The sequence below is a fragment of the Symphalangus syndactylus genome, chromosome 8, assembly GCF_028878055.3.
Source record: "Symphalangus syndactylus isolate Jambi chromosome 8, NHGRI_mSymSyn1-v2.1_pri, whole genome shotgun sequence".
Classification (NCBI taxonomy): domain Eukaryota; kingdom Metazoa; phylum Chordata; class Mammalia; order Primates; family Hylobatidae; genus Symphalangus; species Symphalangus syndactylus.
The window spans coordinates 119,379,378-119,401,733 of NC_072430.2; the positions used below are offsets into that span (position 1 = coordinate 119,379,378).

Genomic DNA, 22,356 nt, shown 5'->3' on the forward strand with positions numbered 1-22,356 from the left:
TTTTAACACCTAAATACATTTTTATCTCTTCACCAATCATCTTACCCCTTCCTAGAGTCTAAGAGGAAAATTCTATCTCCTTTAGTCACTCTTCCTAAAATGTGCTACTCTATCTGTAGTTGCCATATCTTTCCTGCCTCCCAAAGCACTAGATCATTCATAATAGTTGCCTTTCTTCTCTCATTCGCATCTACACATGAACAGGTAATCTCTCCTTTGATGCAGAAAAACACTGTTTTGATCATACCTCCCATTTTATCTTCTGCTCCATCTCTTCCCTTTCTTGAACAGATAAAAGTTCTTAAATGAGTGCTCCGTACCAGCTACGCCCATCTCCTCACCTTCCTAGCTTTAACTCCCTCCACTCTGCTGAAACTGTTTTCCAAAGCATTTTTGGTCCCCTTCTCTCTGACCACTCTGGGAAATAGCACTTATCTCATCTTCTTTCCTGAAACCTTTCCTTCCACCGCATTTTAATATTTTTATACACATTCATCTGCCTATTTCAGCATTTCCTTAGCTGCTTTTCCTACCTCTCCACGTAGGCATGCCCCTAGGATGCAGTCCATAGCCTTCTGGCTTTCTCTGGCAATACTTGACTCAATGCCTTGATTCTGTTTCTCAGCTTTAAATTTCCTTCCTAAGATGACTGAACTCTTTAGCTATAGTTCTTAACCTTCACTCTAGCAATAAGATGCTATCACATATTAGTAATGATTTAACATGTGGGAATAACTCATCAATTGTACTATTTATTCTAATTAGTGAGTTAGAATATTTATTTGTGTTGCTGTTAACACATAAGGAAAGACAATGGAAATGTGAATGAGAACTATGTGCACTTGTGTGTATTGGGGGAGGGAACAAGAAGGAAGTGTGTTAGCCAAGCTGAGAGAGAAGGGAGTGCCAAATTCAGCGGCACATGCCTGCAATCCCAGCTACTCAGGGGGCTGAGGCAGGAGGATCGCTTGAGCCCAGGAGTTCAAGGCTATAGCATGCCACGATCATGCCTGTGAATAGCCACTGCGCTCCAGCCTGGACAACACAGCAAGAACATGTATCTTTAGAAAAAATTTTTTTAAGAATTATTACAACTAGGAGATACCTATCAAGAATATAAATGCATCCAACTTTAACTCGGCTATTCCACTGCCAGGAATTTATCCTTCAGCAACACTAGATACTTGCAAAAATGAAACTTTCAAACATCGAAGACATCTAGACAAGATTCTAAAACCTTCCAGCGATTAAGAAATAATAAAATTAAATGTCATACTTTTTTTAAAAAAAGGAATCAGGATAGCATAAGACCTCTCAAGGGTAGTAAGAGATGCTACAGAACTGTGGAACGAGGTCTTCAAAATAATTATTGAAAATTATTTTGTACTTTGAATTCTACATCCACTAACTTCCATTGTCAAAGTTAACAGTAGTAAGAAAATTCATCTTTGAGAATAGTTAGGAAGTTAATAACGTCTAAAATGGAAAAAAAAAGAAATAGCAATATAAACATATTTGGAAATGTAGAGGTACATGCTTGTAAAACTAAAAAAAAAGACAAAAGATGTTTCTGATGCATAGAACTCAGGGGTGATGGATGAAGCAAAGAATGTTTTCATTAATAGTCTGTCCTATTGACTCTGTCAACTATGTTCATGTATAACTTTATTTAAAAATATTTTAAATGTAAAGGCACATGACATCAGTATCACTCCAGCACTGCTTGTTACAGCAAAAGACCACAAACAACCTAAATTTTTCCAATAAGGAAATGGTTAAATGAATCATGCAACTACGTGGTGTTTAGTATCTGCTTATCTGAGGCAGTACAATGCTTATATGAACACAGAACCTCTTGAAGGATACACAAGAAACTGATAATTATGAGTTACTGAGGAAGATTCACACTTATCTGTCGTTCATTTAACAAATACTGAATGGCTATATACTGTTATTTTAATTCTTTTCACATACTCTTTACCATTTTAAAAAAAATTACTATTAAAAAGTTCTTCACAATCTGTAACACCTAAGCCATGCAACCTTTTCTCTCACTGTTCCTCAACAAAAACTGCTGTGGTCAGGCCAGTGTCTCTTACAACTATAATTAGCCTATGTCCAACTCTTGGATTTTAGTCTCAGCCATCACTTCTGCAAAATTCATGCCATGTAACATCTAAAGAACAAAGTTGACTGTGTTCCACTCTTTTCTAATGGACTTATAATCTGGCCGATTAATTATATAAACCAAATTAACATGACTTAAAAGATGTACAAAATGCTCTAAAGTTACAAAGAAGAGAGCATCTAGTTGGGGCTCTGGGATTCAATGTTGAAAACCAAATATTTGGTGGCGGGGGGTGGGGGTTGTTTTTGTTTTTTTGAAACAAGATCTTGCTCTGTTGTCCAGGCTGGAGTACAGTGGCATGATCACAGCTCACTGAGCTTTGAACTCCTGAGCTGAAGAAATCCTCCCATTTCAGCCTCCCACATAGCTGAGACTACAGGTGCACACCACCATACCTGGCTAATTTTTTGTAGAGGTTGGGTTTCGCCATGTTGCCCAGGCTTGAAAACTAAATATTTTGTACAGATGATCCCTGACTTACAATGGTTCGACTCACAATTTTTCAGCTTTATTATCCTGCAAATGTAATACACATTCAACAGAAACCACACTTTGAATTTTGATCTTTTCCCAGGCTAGCAATATGCAGTACAATGCTGGGCCATAGCAGGAAGTCATTCTGTTTTTCACTTAGTATGGTATTCAATAAATTACACGAGCTATTAAACACTTTATTATAAAATAGGCTTTGTGTTAGATGATTTAACCCAACTGGGCTAATGTTAGTGTTCTGGGCACGTTTAAGGTAGGCTGGGCTATGCTATGATGTTTGGTAGGTTATATATATTAAATATATTTTCGACATACAATATTTTTAACTTACAATGGGTTGATCTAGACATAACCCCATCTCAAGTTCAGGAACATCTGTATTTTAACTTCCTGATTTTCTATTTTTCTTGTCTTGAAATTAGACTCCAGCCCTACAGACAAGAGATCTTAACTTTCATTTTTTCTGAGCTCCCCAACCCACCATTACCTACCTAGCATGGTGTTAGATTAACGGCAGGATTTCAGTAAGTTCTTAAGTGAATGAACCAAATGGAAGCCTATATACAAAAATGCATTTCTATTAACAATTCCATTTTATCCTTACCCTATTTTCTGTTTGATATACATATATATTAGATAGAAAAAAACCACACAAATAAGAAAAGACATTTGCATGGTAACAGGATTTCTGTACCTTGAAAATTCAGCTACTCTACTTTTTCCCCATCTACAGTCATACTTCCGTAACTTTACATGTAGTTGATTTAGAAAGATCAGTGCTGTCAGAGGATAACTTGGGGAAGAATTAAGTAGTGAGAACAATTTTTTTTTAAAGAAGTTCTTACTGATATAAAATTTTCTTCGAAAAGAAAAGAAGGAAGGTAAATTCATCTGAGATTATAATACCAAGGCAGATCTATTTCTTCATAGAATGGCTCCCCTATATCTCCATGAAATATCAACTGCTATTTAATATTAGGCAAGACAGCTCCAACAATGCTCTTACATTTTAAAGAATCCTCAAGGTAATTTTAACGTGTGGACCAACATGTTGAACATCTAAATGTGCAGGCTCACCAAGCCAATTAAACAATTTTTCTTGTGTTTATCTTTAGAAGAATAAAGTGTTTAACAAGTAAAGTATATGGATAATGACATAGAACCTATAGGGGATTCTTAGTGATTCATGTAAATTAACTAGGTCTTCCGGTATTACCACTTGCAAAGGCCCTTCAAATGTGATCCTACCTTAAGTTCTTTCATATATTAATTTAACATACATTAAGAAACTATGTGTCTGGCATTGTGGCTACAAACATGAGCCTAGTTTTACTAAACATATAACTGAAGGAGACAGACATCACTCAAAATATTCCATAAATAAATAAATCTCACAAATAAATTCTAACTTGGAAGATACCACACAAGCTGAACACCAACGATTTGTGCCTTTTCTCTACGTATGTTAAACTTCATCCAGTGGACTATGAAGTCCGCAAACTGAAAAGAACTTTACAAATCAACGAGTCCACTTTCCTCATTTTATAGATGAGGAACCAGAGTCCAGGAAAGCTACACAAATTGCTCTCTTTAGGAAGTTAACTATGTAAACCAACTGAGTATTCTGTTGTTAGGCTAGTAATCACTGATTCGACCCTGTCTTAACTCTCTGTTCACCTGACCCAGTCCCCCTTTATCCTACAATTCTTTATAGCTAGTTATTTGCAAATAACACCCACCACCCCAGCTTCCTGCAACCTGGCTCCATTTTAAAAATCTATTCATATCTAGGCCTGGCGTGGTGGCTCACACCTGTAATCCTAGCACTTTGGGAGGCCAAGGAGTGCAGATCACAAGGTCAGGAGTTCGAGACCAGCCTGAACAACATGGTGAAACCCCGTGTCTACTAAAAATACAAAAATTAGCCGGGTATGATAGCACTCACCTGCAATCCCAGCTACTCAGGAGGCTGAGGCAGGAGAATCACTTGAACCTGGCAGGCGGAGGGTGCAGTGAGCCGAGATCACGCCACTGCACTCCAGCCTCAGTGACGGAGGGAGACTGTCTCAGAAAAAAGAAATCTATTCATATCTCAATTTAAAAGCCCATGAAGCTTCCTTCCACTGGCCCTACCCAAGTACTCTTCTCAGCATTATGTCGACCTGCACGACAATTTACCCTGAACTTGTATATATTTTATCCCTTATAATTAAGCATACACTCCTTAAGGGTAGAAGTAGAAAATGCATCACCTTATCACCCCTTACGAAGTGACTCAGTGATTTCTTGTTATTCTAATGAATAACCAGTGCCAGGGAGAAATCATTCCATTTGGGGATCACTGCTCTGTGAGAATGCCTCTGAACATTCAAAACTCATGAAGAAAGGCAAAAGCTGAACCTGGAGTCAGAAAACCTATCCTTTATTTCACAAATATTCATATAGTATTTAGTACATAACAGACACTGCTCAAGGCATCTTATGAACATCAACTCATTTTTTGCAGATGAAGAAAAGAAAGCATAAAAAGATAAAATAACCTAAATAATGGAGCCAGGATTTGAACCCAGGGAATCTGACTCCAGATTCCACGCATTTAACATCTACTCTATGCTGCCTCAAAGTATAAGAGAATTCAAAATTAAGCTTGATCACCTCTTAAACAATAACTCAGAAAAAAAAAATACCTATCATAAAGGTTAAAAGATTACTAACTTTTCATAAAAAGTTGATTAAAATGGCCCAAGTTACAATTGTCATAGATGTCTAATCCCACTCTCACCCTCAAAAATATGCCAAGAGGTACCTATTAATTCACAAAACAGTGTTATATGACACCTGGGGCTTCTACACTGCAGCTCCTATTATTATTTCCTGCTTCCTTTAGCAACACAGTATTACTGTGCTTTCTGCCAGCCTCTCAAATAATATGCTCTTCCTGTCTCATTTTTCCAAATCCTTAAATAGCTTCTTTCTGGTTGTGAGGCTTGGTCCTAATACAAATGTCACATCTGGCCTCTTGAACACTTTCATTGGCTTCACCTTGAAGCCATATTCATGTTAAAGGTCAAGAAAGGATGCCCGGTTATGTACCAATCCACCCTCACCAGCAAGTAATGCCTGCTGCAAAACAGATCCATGAGCAACACAAGACAGATGTCAGCTGCAAGCTGAATGTGAGGGTAATCGGGGTAATCACTGGCCCACTGGGGAGAACTCTGAAACTCTGTAAAAGGACATACTGACACAATTTCAAATAATATGACATCGCTTTGAATGGAGGGTAGCAAATGTAAGAAGCAGACCATTCTGAGTTGCTCCTTGCCAGCAATGTCAGGTGGCTACCAGGGCAAAGGCAGAGGTAGGAAGAATGCTTTTCCTCCTTGAGTAAGGTGCAGCTGGTCATGCTTTTTTCAGTATAGATAGTGCCAAAGTTGCAGAGACATCTACAGAGGAAAGCAAAATCATTTCTAAACATTAAAGCCCATGTATAGGCCAGGCATGGTGGCTCATACCTGTAATCCCAGCACTTTGGGAAGCTAAAGTGGGCAGATACCTGAGGTCAGGAGTTGGAGACCAGCCTGGCCAACATGATGAAATCCCGTCTCTAGTAAAAATACAAAAATTAGCTGGGCATGGTTGCATGCACCTGTAGTTCCAGCTATTCAGTGGGGCTGAGTTCCTCAGACTCAGGAGGCTGAGGCAAGAGAATTGCTCGAACCCAGGGGATGAAGGTTGCAGTGAGCCGAAATCATGCCACTGCACTCTACCTTGGGTGACAGAGTGAAACTTTGTCTAAAAAAAAAAAAAAAAGGCAGCCCATGTGATATAAAATTGTCTACCAAAAAGGATTTTTAAACCTAAGACATTAAGTTTATCAAGACTTTATCGACAGTTTAGCAACTATTGCCTGTGGGCCAAACCAAGCCAGCAGCCTGTTTCTGTACAGCCCTTAAGGAAAGAATGGTTTTTCCATTTTTAAGGGAAGTAAAAATAAATAAGAACAAAAACTATTTGTGGGCAGAAAGGCCTAAAATATTAATTATCTGGCCCTTTACTGAAAAAATTTGCAGACCTCTATGTGAAAACATGCAGTCTAAGAGTTAAGATTCAGTTCATCCATAGAGGTTCAGAAATAAACTTAAAAAAAAAAAAAAAAATCAATGGCATTCAATAGCATTCTCTAGTTAAATGGGTGAGCCATGCTAAAAGTCTAGGCCTAGTTACTGATGTCTGCTTACACTCCTTTGCCTCTTACTGTCTACTCACTTCAGTTAGAAACTGGAAAAATATTTGGTAGGGGATAAAAAGTGAAACCGGCTTTGTTATTTTTCAGGACAACATATATTCATATATATTACCTATTTTGTCTCTCCCAAATCATGTAGCAAGCAAACACCACATTCTTTTAGACTAAGACACACATTATTTATCATTTATTCTATCACAACCACCAAACTCAATACTTTACATACATGTAAAATTTTATTTTGTCTCTTCCATATAAGCTCCCTAAGGGCTGGAATTTATTGTCTGCTTCGTTCACTAACAAATCCCCCAATACCCAGAATAGGGTCTGGCACATTATGGGTGCTCAATAAATTTATGATTATTAATGAATCCTCACAAGAAAATAAGCTAATCATTAGTATTACTCATATGCGGAAAATTAGGCTCAGAGAGATGAATAACTTGGCCTACTCAATAGTGTCAAAGCTAGAACCTGAACTCAGGCATTCTGACTACAGTCTAAGTGAAGCCCTATGCTTCCATACAGGTATGTGCCAACGGAATGTCTAACTTTCGTTGGACTATTAAGGTGTGAACTATAATGCTTCTGTTATTGCAACTAGCAGTGCCAGTTTTAAATTTCCTATTCTCAGGTGACCCATGTGCTACAGGAAAACAAACACACAACTCAATGTCTTCATGTACTCATTTTTCTAAGTGAGTGTCACTTTTCTAAGAAGTGCAATGTCATTTTGTCACAGATATTAAAAGTTTTCGTCAAAGAAAATATAAGTGCAAAACTCTGACAGTTAAGTCCTTTTCATTTTTAAAGAAAAAGTTTGGCTGGGCACGGTGGCTCACGCCTGTAATCCCAGCACTTTGGGAGGCAGAGGCAGGCGGATCACGAGGTCAGGAGATGAAGACCATCCTGGCTAACACAGTGAAACCCCATCTCTACTAAAAATACAAAAAATTAGCTGGGCATGGTGGCGGGTGCCTGTAGTCCCAGCTACTTGGGAGGCTGAGGCAGGAGGATGGCGTGAACCCGGGAGGCGGAGCTTGCAATGAGCCAAGATCTTGCCACTGCACTCCAGCCTGGGCGACAGAGCGAGACTCCGTCTCAAAAAAGAAAGAAAAGAAAAAGTTGTGTTACTTATAATTTATGCAACTAAGTAACTTAAGTTCTGCAAGTTAGAAATCAAAGAGGAAAAAAAGTCCAAAAAGGATATAAACTTTTGACAGCTACAAATAACAAAAAACCTGCCAGTGATCTTCATACAGAAATACTTAGCTGTACACATAGCAAGTGCTCAATAAAAATGCTTTTTAGAAGAAATGAAAATGAGACAAACTTTTCTTGGGTTTTACAAGCCTTCTTGGTTTGTATACTAGAAAGATCTACACGAAAAAAAGCAAGAAGTAACACTCATGAAAATGTCTTTGGACGGAATGAAAACCCTGAGAGGACTCCCATAGTGTGACAGCATGAAGGAAAACAATAAACAGCATCACTAAGAGCTGGGACACCAGACATACAGTCTTTTGAGCAAACTATGAAAATGAGAAATTTCGTGCCATCTTCAATCTACAACTATGGTAGATATTCGATGCTCCATCCCATCTCACCCGAAAAAGCTGGCACGGAGAAAATGTCAAAAAGGCCAGTTTAACTTAGAGTGGCAGCTGCTTCTAATTTAGAGGGTCTCCGGGGCGGCGCGCCAGCCCAATGCGCCATAGCTCCCGGAAAGCAGCAGGGTAATCTACGGCCAGGTAAAAAACGCAGAAGCTTCAGCCCCACCCCAGCCCCAGATTCAAACTCTGGAGGCGGGGCCGGGATGAACATTTTTTTAGCCACACCTCCAGACGGTTCTTCAGCCCGCCGAAGTTCAAAAACTACCGTTTCAGTCGGATTCAGGGCAAGGGAAGGCTGGTAAGTCGCCCAAAAAGAAAGTGAATGAGAGGCAGAAGCTGTTAATACTATATCCCCGGGCAGGTGCTAACCGCACGCCGACCCGACTGCAGCGCGGGAAAGGAAGGAGGAAGCGGGAGATTTGAAAAGATTCCCCCGCCCCCAGAAACTGGGCGACCCCTGCCCTCGCAGCCACCCCCTCGAGGCTCCGTCTTTACCAACGCGAGCAGCGCAGCAGCTTCTCCAGGCGGTCGAGCGCGGCGCGACTATGGGCCCAGGCACCGCGACCATCCGGTTCCATGGCGGGTGCGGAACGAGGCTCGTTCCCGGAGCGGATACTTGGCTGCCGGTTCCTAGGCTGCCGATTATCCGGCATCGTCCCGCCTTCGGATGAAAGGCTCCTCGGAGAGCGGGAAGCAAGGAGGCCTTGGGAAACCCCAGGGAAGCTGCAGGCGAGCGACTCGAAACCGGCCGAGCCCTTCCCGCGTCTGGGACGGCGGGCCGCCAGAGGGGCGGGGCGGGGCGGGGCGCGCGCGGCGGGGCGGGGCGCGCGGGGCGGGGCGGGGCGCGCGGGGCGGGGCGGGGCGCGCGGGGCGGGGCGGGGCGCGCGGGGCGGGGCGGGGCACGGCGGCCGAAATGCTCCCAAAATAGAGATGCGCAGGGCACACGGGCGGGGCCACGAGAGCCAGCCGCTGGCGGAGTGGGCGGGACCTAGGGGTGGGGCTGGAGGCTGAAACTTGCCAATGTCCCGGCGCGTGGGACTCAGGGGCGGGGCCGCGAGAGCAGCGGGACCGAGGGGGCGGGGCCGGACGGCTGAAACTTACCAAAGTTCAGGCGCGCGGGTCCTAGGGGCGGAGCCGCAAGAACACGCCGCGGGGCGGAGGGGGCGGGGCCTAGGAGCCTTGGGAACGGGACAGGACGGTGGAAACCGAAGTCCTGGCGCGCGGGTCTCAGGGGCGGGGCCTCGGGGCAGGACAGAACGGCTGAAACCGAGGTCCCGGCGCGCGAGGCCCAGGCGCCGTGCGGCGAGAGCACGCCGCTTGACCGGAGGGGCGGGGCCTGAGGGCGGAGTCGCAGTCGCGAGGCTGAAGTTGGCAGGAGAGCGGGCGGGGCCTGAAGCCCCTCTGGGCTGCCTGGACAGATGAAGTCCAGGTGGAAAGCCAGTAGCCGTTTCCCGGGAGCTACGACTCCAGGGACCCTCATCCGAACTTAACCGTTGGAACAATCACAAACCCAGAAACTTTTAGCTGAGTGTTATTTATAAAAAGCGCTGTTTTGACTACTGTTGGACTTGGAAAAGCTTTGCCCACGATACTGAAGGTACTACTCTTTGTTCCTAAGAAAGCAACCTTTTCTTTCCTCTCACTTCAGCTGTGGCGTATATTGTAACTGAGTAAAAATAAGGAAAGTTTATAATTCTAACTAGTTACAAATATCAGCTCAAAGGCATGTCTGAAAAGATCTGGTTTACTTTTAAAATATTGGTATAAAATTTCAAAAAGGGTTTTGTTAGAGAGTGTGTCCACCTTCCTCCTCCGGATCTTTCACTGATCGCCGTAATTTACAGATAAGACCTACAGAGCAACCCGTCATCCTTTCCTGCCGCCCCCCGAGTTCATTTCCAAGTCCTTGCATTTTTCCCCCAACTTGTCTCGAAGGCACCCATTTTCTCTCCCTCTCTGGTCCACAGCATCCTCAGTTGCCTCGTCCTCGCCTGGTTTCCTGTCGTAGCTTTCTAGCTGATATCCAAGTGTCTCTCCAGGTCCCAGCCAGTCCCGAGACTACGGTGTGACCGCCTAAAACATTTCCAAACACAAAACTCATCGTGGCACTTCCCTTTCTTAAAACTCTTTAAAGTTTTTCTCTGCTCTTTGACTAGCCTCTTGTCAAAACCTCCTCTGGCCATCATGGTCCCAACCCAACAATGCTTTCCCTTAGGTCATTAAAAGCCCCTGCACCTTGCTGCCTCATGGCTTTTGCACAAAGATTCACTTTGGAACCTGGAATTGGCCTCCTCTCCATTCCTCATCCTTCAGAATACAGCTCAAATGTAATTCATTAAAGGTTTTCCTAGTTCCTAGACTAGATTCGCTCAGGTGCATCATATCACCTGTGTATGTAGATACACACACATACGATTATGTGCGTGTCCCCTTCTAGTTCAAAACCTCCAAAAGGCCAGAGACTGGCTGCATGTGACTCATTTCCCAATATAGCTTCATGTGGCACATGCAGTGCTTGGCTCCAGGTAGGTGCTCAGTGTTTGTTGAATCACTGAACTACCTACCCAAGCCAGACCCGGCTTTAAGTGCTTTCCTATATTAATACCTTCCTTAAGCCTTATAGCGACCCTACGAAATGGGCATTAGTATCTGTAGTGTCACCCCCAAATTCATATATTAAAAGCTGTAACCCCAACGTGATGGTATTTGGAGGGGACCTTTGGGTGGTAATTAGATTTAGATGGGGTTATGAGGGCAGAGCCCCCGTGATGGGATTAATGACCTTGTAAGAAGAGAGAGTTCTCTCTCTCTCCACTACATGAGGACACAGCAAGAACGCAAAAGAAGAGGGCCCTCCCCAAAACCCAGTCATACTGGCACCCTAATCTCAGACTTCTAGACTCCAGAAATATGACAAATTTCCATTGCTTAAGCCATCTAGATTATAGTATTTTGTTATAACAACTAAGACACTGCTCTTTAAGAAGAGGAGACAGGTGTGGCTCAGAGATCTTAATTTACTTGCCCAAGGGGCTCAGCACATGCCTGTAGTCCTAGCTACTTGGGAGGCTGAGGCAGGAGAATCACTTCAGCTCCGGAGATCAAGGCCAGCGTAGGCAATATAGCAAGACCTCCATCTTTAGAGAAAAATGAGATTTGTGAAAAGAAAAGCATACTTGCCCAGGATGGAGGCACAGATAACAACAGCGGCAGAATATTAACCCAGATCTTTTTGATTATTAATGGTCCCGGTACATTATGTTTTTGGTCTTTTGGGGGGTTTTTTGAGACAAGGTCTCACTCTGTTGCCCAGGCTGGAGTATAATGGTACGATCTCAGTTCACTGCAGCTTCGAACTCCTGGGCTCAAGTGACTCTCCCACCTCAGCCTCCCAAGTAGCTAGGACCTGTACAGGTGCACCCCACCATGCTTGGCTAATTTTTTTTTTAATTATTTGTAGAGACAGGGTCTCTGTATGTTGGCCAGGCTGCTCTAGAACTCCTGGCCTCAAGCAATTCTTCCGCCTCAGCCTCTCAAAATGCTGGGATTACAGGTGTGAGCCACTGTGCCTTGTAGCTCCATTAAATTATGAAAACTCAAGGAGTTTAAATAACTTGGCCAAAATCACACACTTGGTTAGTTAGAATAAGCACAACTAAATAAGGCTTTATTAAGTGTTTTAACTAAAACTATGATAGCACACAAACGAACCAATTTTTAAAAAAAAATCTCAGAGGCGCCTAAGAAGTTCTTATTAGTCCTGTTAAGCCATTGTTTACTCTTTGTTGAGCATGGGAGAAATCAAATTCTAGAAAACTTAAAATGGGTCGGGCACGGTGGCTCACACCTGTAATCCCAGCACTTTGGGAGGCCAAGGCAGGTGGATCACTTGTGGTCAGGAGTTCAAGGCCAGCCTGGCTAACATGGTGAAAACCTGTCTCTACTAAAAATATAAAAATTAGCCAGGTGTGGTGGCATGCTCCTGTAATCCCAGTTACTCGGGAGGCTGAGGCAGAAAAATAGCTTGAACCCAGGAGGTGGAGGTTGCAGTGAGGCGAGATGGTGTCACTGCACTCCAGTCTGGGCAACAGACCGAGACTGTCAAAAAAAAAAAAAAAAAGAAAGAGAAAGAAAGAAAGAAAGAAAGAAAGAGAACTTAAAATGTTAAAACCTGGAGAGATACTATGGTGTTAATGGAGTAACTGAGGATTTCAGGAGACAGATTGTCCCACTTCTAATCCCACTTTCACTAAATAATTGAGTGATTTAAACCAAGCCTTAAGCTCTCTGAGCGTTAGTTTCCTTGTCTGCAAAATGGGGATAATATTTATGGTAGATTTGGAGGACTATTAAATAAGATTAAAGGTAAAATCACATACACCATAAGTACTCAATAAATGGTAACTGATTGAGGACGATTATATATAATCAGTACTGTTAATGATATAATCAGTACTGTTAATGCTTTATTTACTAAAGAGTAACACTGAACATTTTTATCAATTATATTTTTTTATTAAGGGCACGGTTTTTTGTTGTTTTTGTTTTTTGTTTTTGTGGGCGGGGAGACAGAGTCTTGCTCTGTCACCCAGGAAGGAGTGCAGTGGCACAATCTCAGCGCAGTGCAACCTCTGCCTTCTGGGTTCAAGGGGTTCAAGCGATTCTTGTGCCTCACCCTCCCGAGTAGCTGGGGCTACAGGCATGCGCCACTACAATTAGGGTACAATTTAACTGTGATTAGAGTAAATGAAAATTTCACATTTTGGTAAAATGCTTTGGGACCAAACATTTATAATTGGCGCATTCATATCATGCTATTACATGAATTATGATGCAGATACAATTAGTTCTTTCCACTGTTTGTTTCCTTATTTCCTTTCTTCCTTTCTTCTGCCATTGTCCTGTTCCCTCTCCCCAGGGGTCATGACATTCGTGGCAGCTGTTTAATAGTGGCCATAATGAAACTCATAAAGAGAATAAGCAGGGTTACTCTCCAATGTGCAACTTCCCATTCCATTTTCTTCCTTCCAGCCTTGTTTTTCTATAGCTTAGCTTGCTGGTTCTTTGCCTTTATTGGAGATGAGATGTTTGTTTTGAACCAACTCTTCCTCTTAACCTTGGATCCTGAGTTTCAAGGGCAAATTCCTTCTCCCATGGGGTACACCCAACAATGTGTAAAATCCTGGAATTCTTGTCCCAGAGAAAAAGTTCTGCAGGGAACTCCAGCCATCAGCAGGGTCTCAGTAAAGCCATGGTTTAGGACATGAACAGTGTCCTCCTCTTCTCACTTTAAAAACGGCTAAATGGTATCATTTCTTTTCAGAGTTTTCCCTGCAAGGACCTCCTGTGTACATAAAAGTTTAGACTTGTTGCTCCATTCCACTCCTAGTCTGTTCTCTTCCTAGTAAGCACTATTCCTAAGTATCTTAGACTCAAAATCATCTGTCCCTCCCCCACTGTAACACTCTAGTCCTGGGTGGATTCTGAGGCATACAGATAAGCTTGCTTCAGTCTTATTTACCCATCCTCCTCTCTCCAGGCCCACTTAAACCCTCATCTCCCTGACTGCTTCAGTTACCCTCTGTAGTGTTACCGTGCTATGAAGGCATCTCCAGCCTTGATTTCTTTTCTGATCTTCAGGCTTATATAATGGTTTGTTGAAAACAGTCAAAATGCTGTTTTCTCTTCTGTTGTGTTATGAAGTGTTCTACAAAGAAGTAAATCTTCCTCATATTCACTTGGATAAGCATATATAACAAGCAAAATGGGATATCCATAATACCCGGACTCTCTCCCAAGGAGTGTAAAAATATCTCACAAATTCTTACCTTTATTTTAATTCTTTTCTTTTAATTATGGTATTATGCAGTGGAATGGGCCACTTCGACTTCCTGAGAGCATTCTTTTTGTCAGATACAAATTTGGTTTGCAAGGACCCCTCTATGAAATGTAGTCCCCCCTCAAAAAAATTCAGTTTGAAACATTCGATAAGGAGAAATTGAATATGGTAATTGATGGAATAGAGCAGACCATCCCAGCATCTAGGACTGTGGCGTGTGCTCTGCACATTTGACTGAGCTTGCCTTTATGTGATGCTGTGAAGGTAAAGTCATATGCTTTGTGCTGTTTTTTTTTCTGAAATTCAGTGTGGCGTAATGATTAAGTATACGGTGATCTGGAGTCAAGCAGAACTGAATTATAAACCTAGCCTTGACATTTCCTACAATTTCATCCATTGTGTAACCCATCTTGGAACTTAGTTTCATCTTTTGTAAATTTAGGATTAATGTATGTCAATCTCATACTCAAAGGGTTGTGGTGAGAAAGGAATTACAGTTTATGAAACTGTCCTAAACCAGAAGTGCAGCACAACCAATGGACATCCTTTTGCAATGGACTGTCATAAACTTTAATATATATATTAAAGCTTAAAACACAGTAAGTGCACAACATATTTTTCCATTTTTAGGACTGGCGTTGTTGAGTTGCATGAAGCCAGATACACTTGCTTATGATTTCTCCTATGAAAGAGTACATATTCTAAGCAAGGAACCACTTATTCTGTGGCTGTTGGAACAGAGATACTTGCAGTAGCAATTCCTCTGCAAATATAATGCAATCACCTTGAAAGGAAGCTTAAATCCTATTTACTGATTATAATCTCTTTTAGTATCATGTCAATAAAGTATCCACCTGATTCCTAACACCATCGTTGGCATAATATTAGGATGTGACAATGAAAATGTTTATAATTTTGTTTCATTAACTTAAACATCTTTTATTTACATCATTTTGTTGCTCATTTAAGAACAAAAAAAAGCCTAAGCAATTAAAAACAGTAATTTTGTCCTATGTACTAGAGACAGCGTATATGAAGCAAACAAACCACCCATGAATATCATCATGATTAATGTGTATTTCAATCAGTTCAATTGTGTGTATATGTATTGATGAAGTTATTGGCTGCAGTGTACTGTAGTGAACCGTTTTAGCATGCCACAGTCTCTTTGACTAGTACATACAAACTCAGTCCCTATGTCATGTACACCTTGGCATTTAGTTTAGAATTACCCAAGTCTCTAGAAGCATCTAGATGTTTTAAGATTGTTTTTGAAAGGATGTTAACTCCATTCTTGTGGGCGCCTGCCAAATTTCTGTCACAGACTTAAAAGTAACTAGTCTAAGGACATAGTTACATTACTATGACCCCACAGTAGTTGTTTTAAAGGTTTTGGTATCTTCTGTACTTCCTGATCATTTATCAAATTCAGTCTGACACAGATATTTCACTGGTCATTGTTTTTTGTTCAATAGACTTCAGAGTTCAGCCCATTCCACTGCCTTTTATTGCTTGCTATTTTTAAGGAGACACCTCAGTAGAAATCCTCTTTTTCTGTACAGTGTAATTACTGAAGCACATAAAGTGTATAACAGGAATTTGTCACTTTCAGGTGGAAATACTCCCAGCCAAATAAAAGATAGAGTAGGAATGCCAGAAGTAATTTATAACAGGCTCACTGACATTTTGTGTTGAAAAGCTCTACCACTGAATAAGCATCAAGTCATAAATCTCTGTAAACGTGATTAAAGCAAGCAAGTTATACTTTGAGGGGATACTATAATAAAAGGATGCTGTGATGCAAAGCAGGAAAATTCTGTTGACAAAAATCACCAAAAACAGCTGTCAGTAAAATTTACAAACAGCTTGTTTTAAATTCTGTTGGATTCTAGCAGCTGTTTGTTTGCACATAAAATGTTCATTTAGGAAATGAGCATTGGCCCTAGTTTGGGTTCCATTGTGTTTCAAAATTCTGTAATCAGTTTAATCAAAATTCATGCAATAATGTAAATTTCATTCAAAGCACAAGTGAGAAGTAACCAATATATTTAAATATGCCTCATATACAATTTGTGTTCAATAAATATGGGAATTTAAAAAAAAAGAATGACTATATACCATTATCTGTAAAAGCAATGATCAGTTACAACATGCATTTCAGCTTAATTTTTCTTCATCCATATATATTCTTTTAGAAATTATGCCTTGTTCATATTGGACTCATTTTACTCGTATTGGTAATAATCCTTAACAGCCCTTCAGCAATATATTTAGAATTTAGAATGTTGACTTAAAATTTAGTTACAATTATCAGACATAGTGTATTAAATTTGGTCATGCCTTTAGTTACTTTTCTCACTATCTCAAAATATAGCTTACATATTTTTTCATCTGTAAAGTAGGAATAACAGAAAACACTTTACTGCTATTATATGGATAAAATAAGCTAATACACTTAGAAAAGTGCTTGGAACATATTAAGTTCCTAATAAATGCTAGCATTTACCACTGTACAAAAAACTCTAGGTTCAAGAATAATAAATTGATCAGAATTATTTTAGGTAATAAGAGCATGTGTGTATATATGTGTGTGTGTGTATATATATGTATATATGTGTGTGTGTATATATGTATATATGTATGTGTATATGATATGGTTTGGCTGTGTCCCCACCCAAACCTCACCTTGAATTGTAGTAATACCCACGTGCCAAAGGTGGGGACAGGTGGAGATAATTGAATCATGGGGGTGGTTTCCCTCATACTGTTCTTGTGATAGTGAATAAGTCTCATGAGATCTGATGGTTTTATAAATGGGCATTCCTCCACACAAGCTTTCTTGTCTGTTGCCATGTAAGAAGTGACCTTGCTCCTCATTCATCTTCCACCATGATTGTGAGGCCTCCCCAGCCATGTGGAACTGCGAGTCAATTAGACCTCTTTCCTTTATAAATTACCCAGTCTTGGGTATGTCTTTATTAACAGCTTGAGAACAGACTAATACAGTATATGTATATACACACACAATACACACATACCATTTTTAGGTATTAATTTGGGAAATTTGGAAGCCGAGTCAAACCAAAAAATACAATCATAAAAATAAATATAACGTTGTGTTCTCTTTATTCTTAAACTAAACACCATGATCATCTTTCCTTCCCTGATTTTACTGACATCATTGAGAAAAATATATTGCTTTGGTTATATTTTCTAGAAAAAAGTCTGTATAATCCAGATTCATCATGTAATCCTAACAATCACTCGGTTGTATAGACACCATTACCCCATTTGACAGAAGAGGAAAAGGGACTTCAAGCTATTTAGTGACTTTCCTAAAAACATATAGCTTACAGATAGCAGAGCAAGGAAATAGTTCCAGGTTTGCCTGACTCCAAAGCCCAAGCACATAAGTAGCACATAACCTAGTTTTAATTACGTTCAACTTAAGAAAAGGATGTTATTTAAATCCCAGTCAGTTGAAACACGAGTTCATACCCATTTTCAGCACAATTATACATTATTAATTACAGAAAAAGTTTGTTATAGTCTCTCCTCTCAGAGAATTTAGTTCCCAGTTATTAAGACTATGCAAGATACAATATAAATAATATGAGACATTATAATTAAGTGTTCAATTCTGTGATCCACAAAGTATCACGAAAGGTCATGGGAGAGAATCCTTACAATTGCTTGATGAAGATTGGAATGATCATGGATATCTGTGGGAGAGGTGAAAGTGGGAGTTAAGTCTTAGATTTGAGTAGTAGAAGGGAGGAGGAAAATTATTTTAGATGGGCAAAATCATAGGAATGCAGATACATAAATGATAGGGGAACATCACTACCAGTTTGACTAGAGCAAAAGTGTTGACTGAAGCTTATAAAATTACTGGTTTTGTAGGTCAAAAATGGTCAGACAACAGCAATTTCATCTGGCTCAACCTAATGCCTATTATATAGTAGTGATTATAGTTAGTACATAGCTAAATGTAATAAGGAACTCCTAGAATTTGGGGAAGGATCAGTGAAAAGTCACTTTCTGAGAGGGAAGCTAGCAGCCATCAATAAATAATGGCTGAGATTTTTATCTGTTCATATATGCCACCCTAAGAGATTTGGAAATATGGTGCTTAGCTATTCAAAGAAAAGCCCCATTGCGACCAAGCAAATAGAGTAAAATCAAAGCCCTGAAATATTTTTTTAAAAGCTTGCCTTTCAGGGCAACTTGAGCCACGGAGTAAATAGTAAGTCACATTATTAATAACAACCCACATTTATATAGCTTTGCCATCCACCAGTGATGTGTGTTAGCTGGCATGTTTAGGTTCACAAGAGCCATTTATTAAATTTTCAGGAATTTTTAGGAGTTTTGCCAGCTGTTTGTTAAATGTTGCCATTATTTAAGATTATATTATGTGAACTTAGAATTAATAATTTTTTAAAGCAAAGGTAATAAATATTAAAAACCCATTTCCTAAATATTTTACTGCATTTACTTATTATCTATGCTCTTGAAGTTATTTACATTTTTTTCTGTCCCTGTGGTAGAAATGCTGTAGTATATGATGGTGTGCTCTTGCACATCTTATCAACTTCACATTCAGTGACATCACCTTGGTAGCTTGAAATCAGCCACGGTGAGAGTATTTACAACAGGAATATCTGTGTGAGGCTTAATTAGAGCTTAATATATTCTTCCATTGATTGTTTATTCCAGACATAGATGAATAAAATGTAATAATACAGAATACATTTACTTTAGTATCTTGAAATCAGCCACGGTGAGAGTATTTACACCAAGAATATTGGTGTAAGGCTTAATTAGGGCTTAATATATTCTTTCATTGGTTGTTTATTCTAAACCTAGATGAGAAAAATAATAACACAGATTACTTTTAAATGTATGTCATGTCTGCCATGGCAAAAGAAATATATTATGGACTTTGGGGACTCAGGAGGAAGGTGGGAGTGGGGTGAGAGATAAAAGACTACACATTGGGTACAGTGTATACTGTTTGGGTGATGGGTGCACCAAAATCTCAGAAATCACCACCGAAGAACGTATTCATGTAACCAAAACCACCTGTTTCCCAAAAACTATTGACATAAAATACATTTTAAAAATGTTTAAAAAGTATGTCATGTCTATAGATGTTGTATTGTGAGTAGGCACAAAAATTGGTGATATATATCTATATCTATCTATATAGGTAAATATAGGTATTTTTGAGAGGGAGTCTCACTCTGTCGCCCAAGCTGGAGTGCAGTGGTGCCATCTCGGCTCACTGCAACCTCCACCTCCTGGGTTTAAATGATTCTCCTGCCACCACCTCCCAAGTAACTGGGATTACAGGCACCTGCCACCACACCCAGCTAATTTTTGTATTTTGATAGAGACGGGGTTTGACCATGTTGGCTAGGCTGGTCTCGAACTCCTGACCTCAAGTGATCCGCTCCTCTTGGACTCACAAAGCGCTGGGATTACAGGCATGAGCCACTGCACACATCCTAAAATTGGTGACATATTCTTTCATTATTCAACTTGCAAGCAAGTCACATCATTGGTGAACAAGTTTCACTTCTGTCTGACTCTAAGACAAATATCGACCAACATATATGTTGCAACTACACTCAGAATGCTCATTGCTCTACATTTACCAGCGTATCGGTGCATCTACCTATTATGTCTGGTTGTGTCTACCCTGCCTACCACCGTGTGGAAATCTCAGGCTGTGTTTGACATTTAGTTGCAAACAGTGCTGTTGGCACAACATGGGATCCAGACTTTCCCTCCTCTCGGGATCTGTCACTGAGCTCCATGGTGATGTTCACTGCCTAGACTCAGAAGCTTGGCATGCTGGCTGGGCGCAGTGGCTCACGCCTGTAATCCCAGCACTTTCGGAGGCTGAGGCAGGCGGATCACCTGAGATCAGGAGTTCGAGACTAGCCTGACCAACGTGGTGAAACCCCATCTCTACTAAAAATACAAAATTAGCCGAGCGTGGTGGCGCGTACCTATAATCCCAGCTACTCAGAAGGCTGAGGCAGGAGAATCATTTGAACCCGGGAGGTGGAGGTTGCAGTGAGCCGAGATCATGTCATTGCACTCCAGCCTGTGCAAAACATGAAACTCCTTCTCAATAAATAAATAAATAAATAAATAAATAAAAGAAGCTTGAAGCTTGGCATGCTCTGAGGTCATCAGCTCCTCGCTCCTTCAAGCCCCTCAACCCCTCCAGTCCAAAACTGTCCCTAGGTGCTGCCTTTACAAGGTACTCCATTTCCACACAGCTCTACTAAAATAAGGAGTGTGGCTTTTCCCCATTTTTGTGTCTACTCAGATAATTTAGTGCTGCCAGGGCCTTCATTATTTCTCAGAAGTGTGCAAAATTGGCTCTTATGGTTTTGTGCTTTTTCCATTCATATCACAAATCCATGAGGAGCTGGTTTGAAGCAACACTTTCTATCCCACTTTTCCTTCTTTATGTGTTTCACCAATTCACACATTATATATTTAACTTGTGTAATTTATTACTTATATTTATTTATGCAACACCTGCTTCAAGAAAGCATAAATTGTTGTCTGTACATTGCTATATCCCCAGTACCCAGGACAGCACCAGGGATGTAATAGGTATAGGAATGAATGAATGAGGACAAAGTGAAGACACATGCCGTAATCAAAATCAGCTTGGCCCTTAGATGCTAAGGTATTATTTCCAGACCAAAATTGCTCTTCTCTTAGGAGAAGGCTTCCCCACTGCCCCCAGAGATTTCCAGATATTTGTGCCCTTTAAGTTCTCTAAAATGACTAAATTTTTCTGGCTCTTGGTGAGTATTGCTTAGGTATTGGTGGAGAGAAAGCTTCCTCTCCACCTGCTGAAGTTTCACTGCAATAGACAGGTTAATAGGATAAAAAGGCATTCAAATTTATTTAACATGCATAAACATAGGGAACATTTAAAATACGAGATTCAAGGAAGAGCCAGATGGTTGATACTACCCTCTTCATAATAGACAAGGAAATACGAGATATATTCAATCGTGAGGAGTAGTAAATGATTTTCAGTGGAAATTAATGAACCCCAAGAACAATGGCCTGGGATGAAGTTTCTCAGAGTTCTGGGGGAGGTGGCAGGATGATGAGTGGCTGAACTTCACTGGGAAAATATGCAAATAGTCTTGTAGGTAAGTAATCTCTTGGAGCTGCCGTCAGAGAAGAGATTAAAAGCCTAGGCATGGTGCTCACTCCTAGTCTGTTCTCTTCTTCAATGGTTGATCTTTCCTGGTCATTTGATGAGATTTGTAGAAAGCAGGTCTTAAGACAATTGCATTTCTGTTGGAAAGAAGCTTCCTTAGTCGAATAAGGAAATCTTAGAATCTATCCTGGTGCTTTGAGCAAGGAAAAGGGTCACAGAGAGAGGGTGGTTGGGGAAGGTCAGAGAGAGACCTTAGTTCTGAGGCTTATTTCTGAGGCCTTTCAGTTTTCTTTAATTCAAAGCACTCAGCTTGCCAATGGGGCATATTTTAGGGTATTGTTTTCTGCATCCCAACAGATTCATTCTACTTCTTCTCTTCCCATTGTCTGAAGAAAAATAAAACCTAGGAGTGTATAAAATCAAAAGTTTAAAAAAATTCATTTCCTTAACATGTCAAACCAGATTTCTTTTGTGGGATGGTTTGGGAAAATTCTCGATTAGATGCTTGGCTAAGGCCGGGTGTGATGGCTCACACCTGTAATCCCAGCACTTTGGGAGGCTGAGGTGGGCAGATCACAAGGTCAGGAGTTCGAGACCAGCCTGGCCAACATGGTGAAACCCCCGTCTCTACTAAAAATACAAAAATTAGCTGGGCATGGTGGCGGGTGTCTGCAATTCCAGCTACTCGGGAGGCTCAGGCAGGAGAATCACCTGAACCGGAAGGGTGAGGTTACAGTGAACCAAGATCACGCCACTGCACTCTAGCTTGGCCAACAAGAGCAAAACTCCATCTCAAAAAAAAAAGATGCTTGGCTAAGAGGGGAATTAGCAGAA

The 22,356-nt window shown here is 40.7% G+C and overlaps 1 protein-coding gene and 1 long non-coding RNA gene across 16 annotated transcripts in view; one reads left to right on the top strand and one right to left on the bottom strand.

Moving 5' to 3' along the window:
* BARD1 (BRCA1 associated RING domain 1) overlaps nucleotides 1–9,329 on the bottom strand; it is an 81,660-nt gene extending 72,331 nt beyond the window's left edge. For 7 of the 8 annotated variants that reach the window (XM_055290524.2, XM_063645679.1, XM_055290523.2 and 4 more), the window contains exon 1: nucleotides 8,978–9,273. In XM_055290524.2, coding sequence (XP_055146499.1) covers nucleotides 8,978–9,135 — 158 coding nt within the window. In that variant the 5' untranslated portion in view covers nucleotides 9,136–9,273. Of the gene's footprint in view, nucleotides 1–8,977 lie in introns of all 8 variants that reach the window. The other variant, XM_055290519.2, reaches the window with a different exon arrangement.
* A 337-nt stretch (nucleotides 9,330–9,666) lies between these two features.
* Nucleotides 9,667–22,356, top strand: part of LOC129488391 (uncharacterized) — a 204,955-nt gene continuing 192,265 nt past the window's right edge. For 2 of the 8 annotated variants that reach the window (XR_010122410.1, XR_010122411.1), the window contains exon 1: nucleotides 9,667–10,079. This is a non-coding gene — a long non-coding RNA (uncharacterized lncRNA). The remainder of the gene's footprint in view (nucleotides 10,080–22,356) is intronic. The other 6 variants (XR_010122412.1, XR_008659650.2, XR_008659649.2 and 3 more) reach the window with 4 other exon arrangements.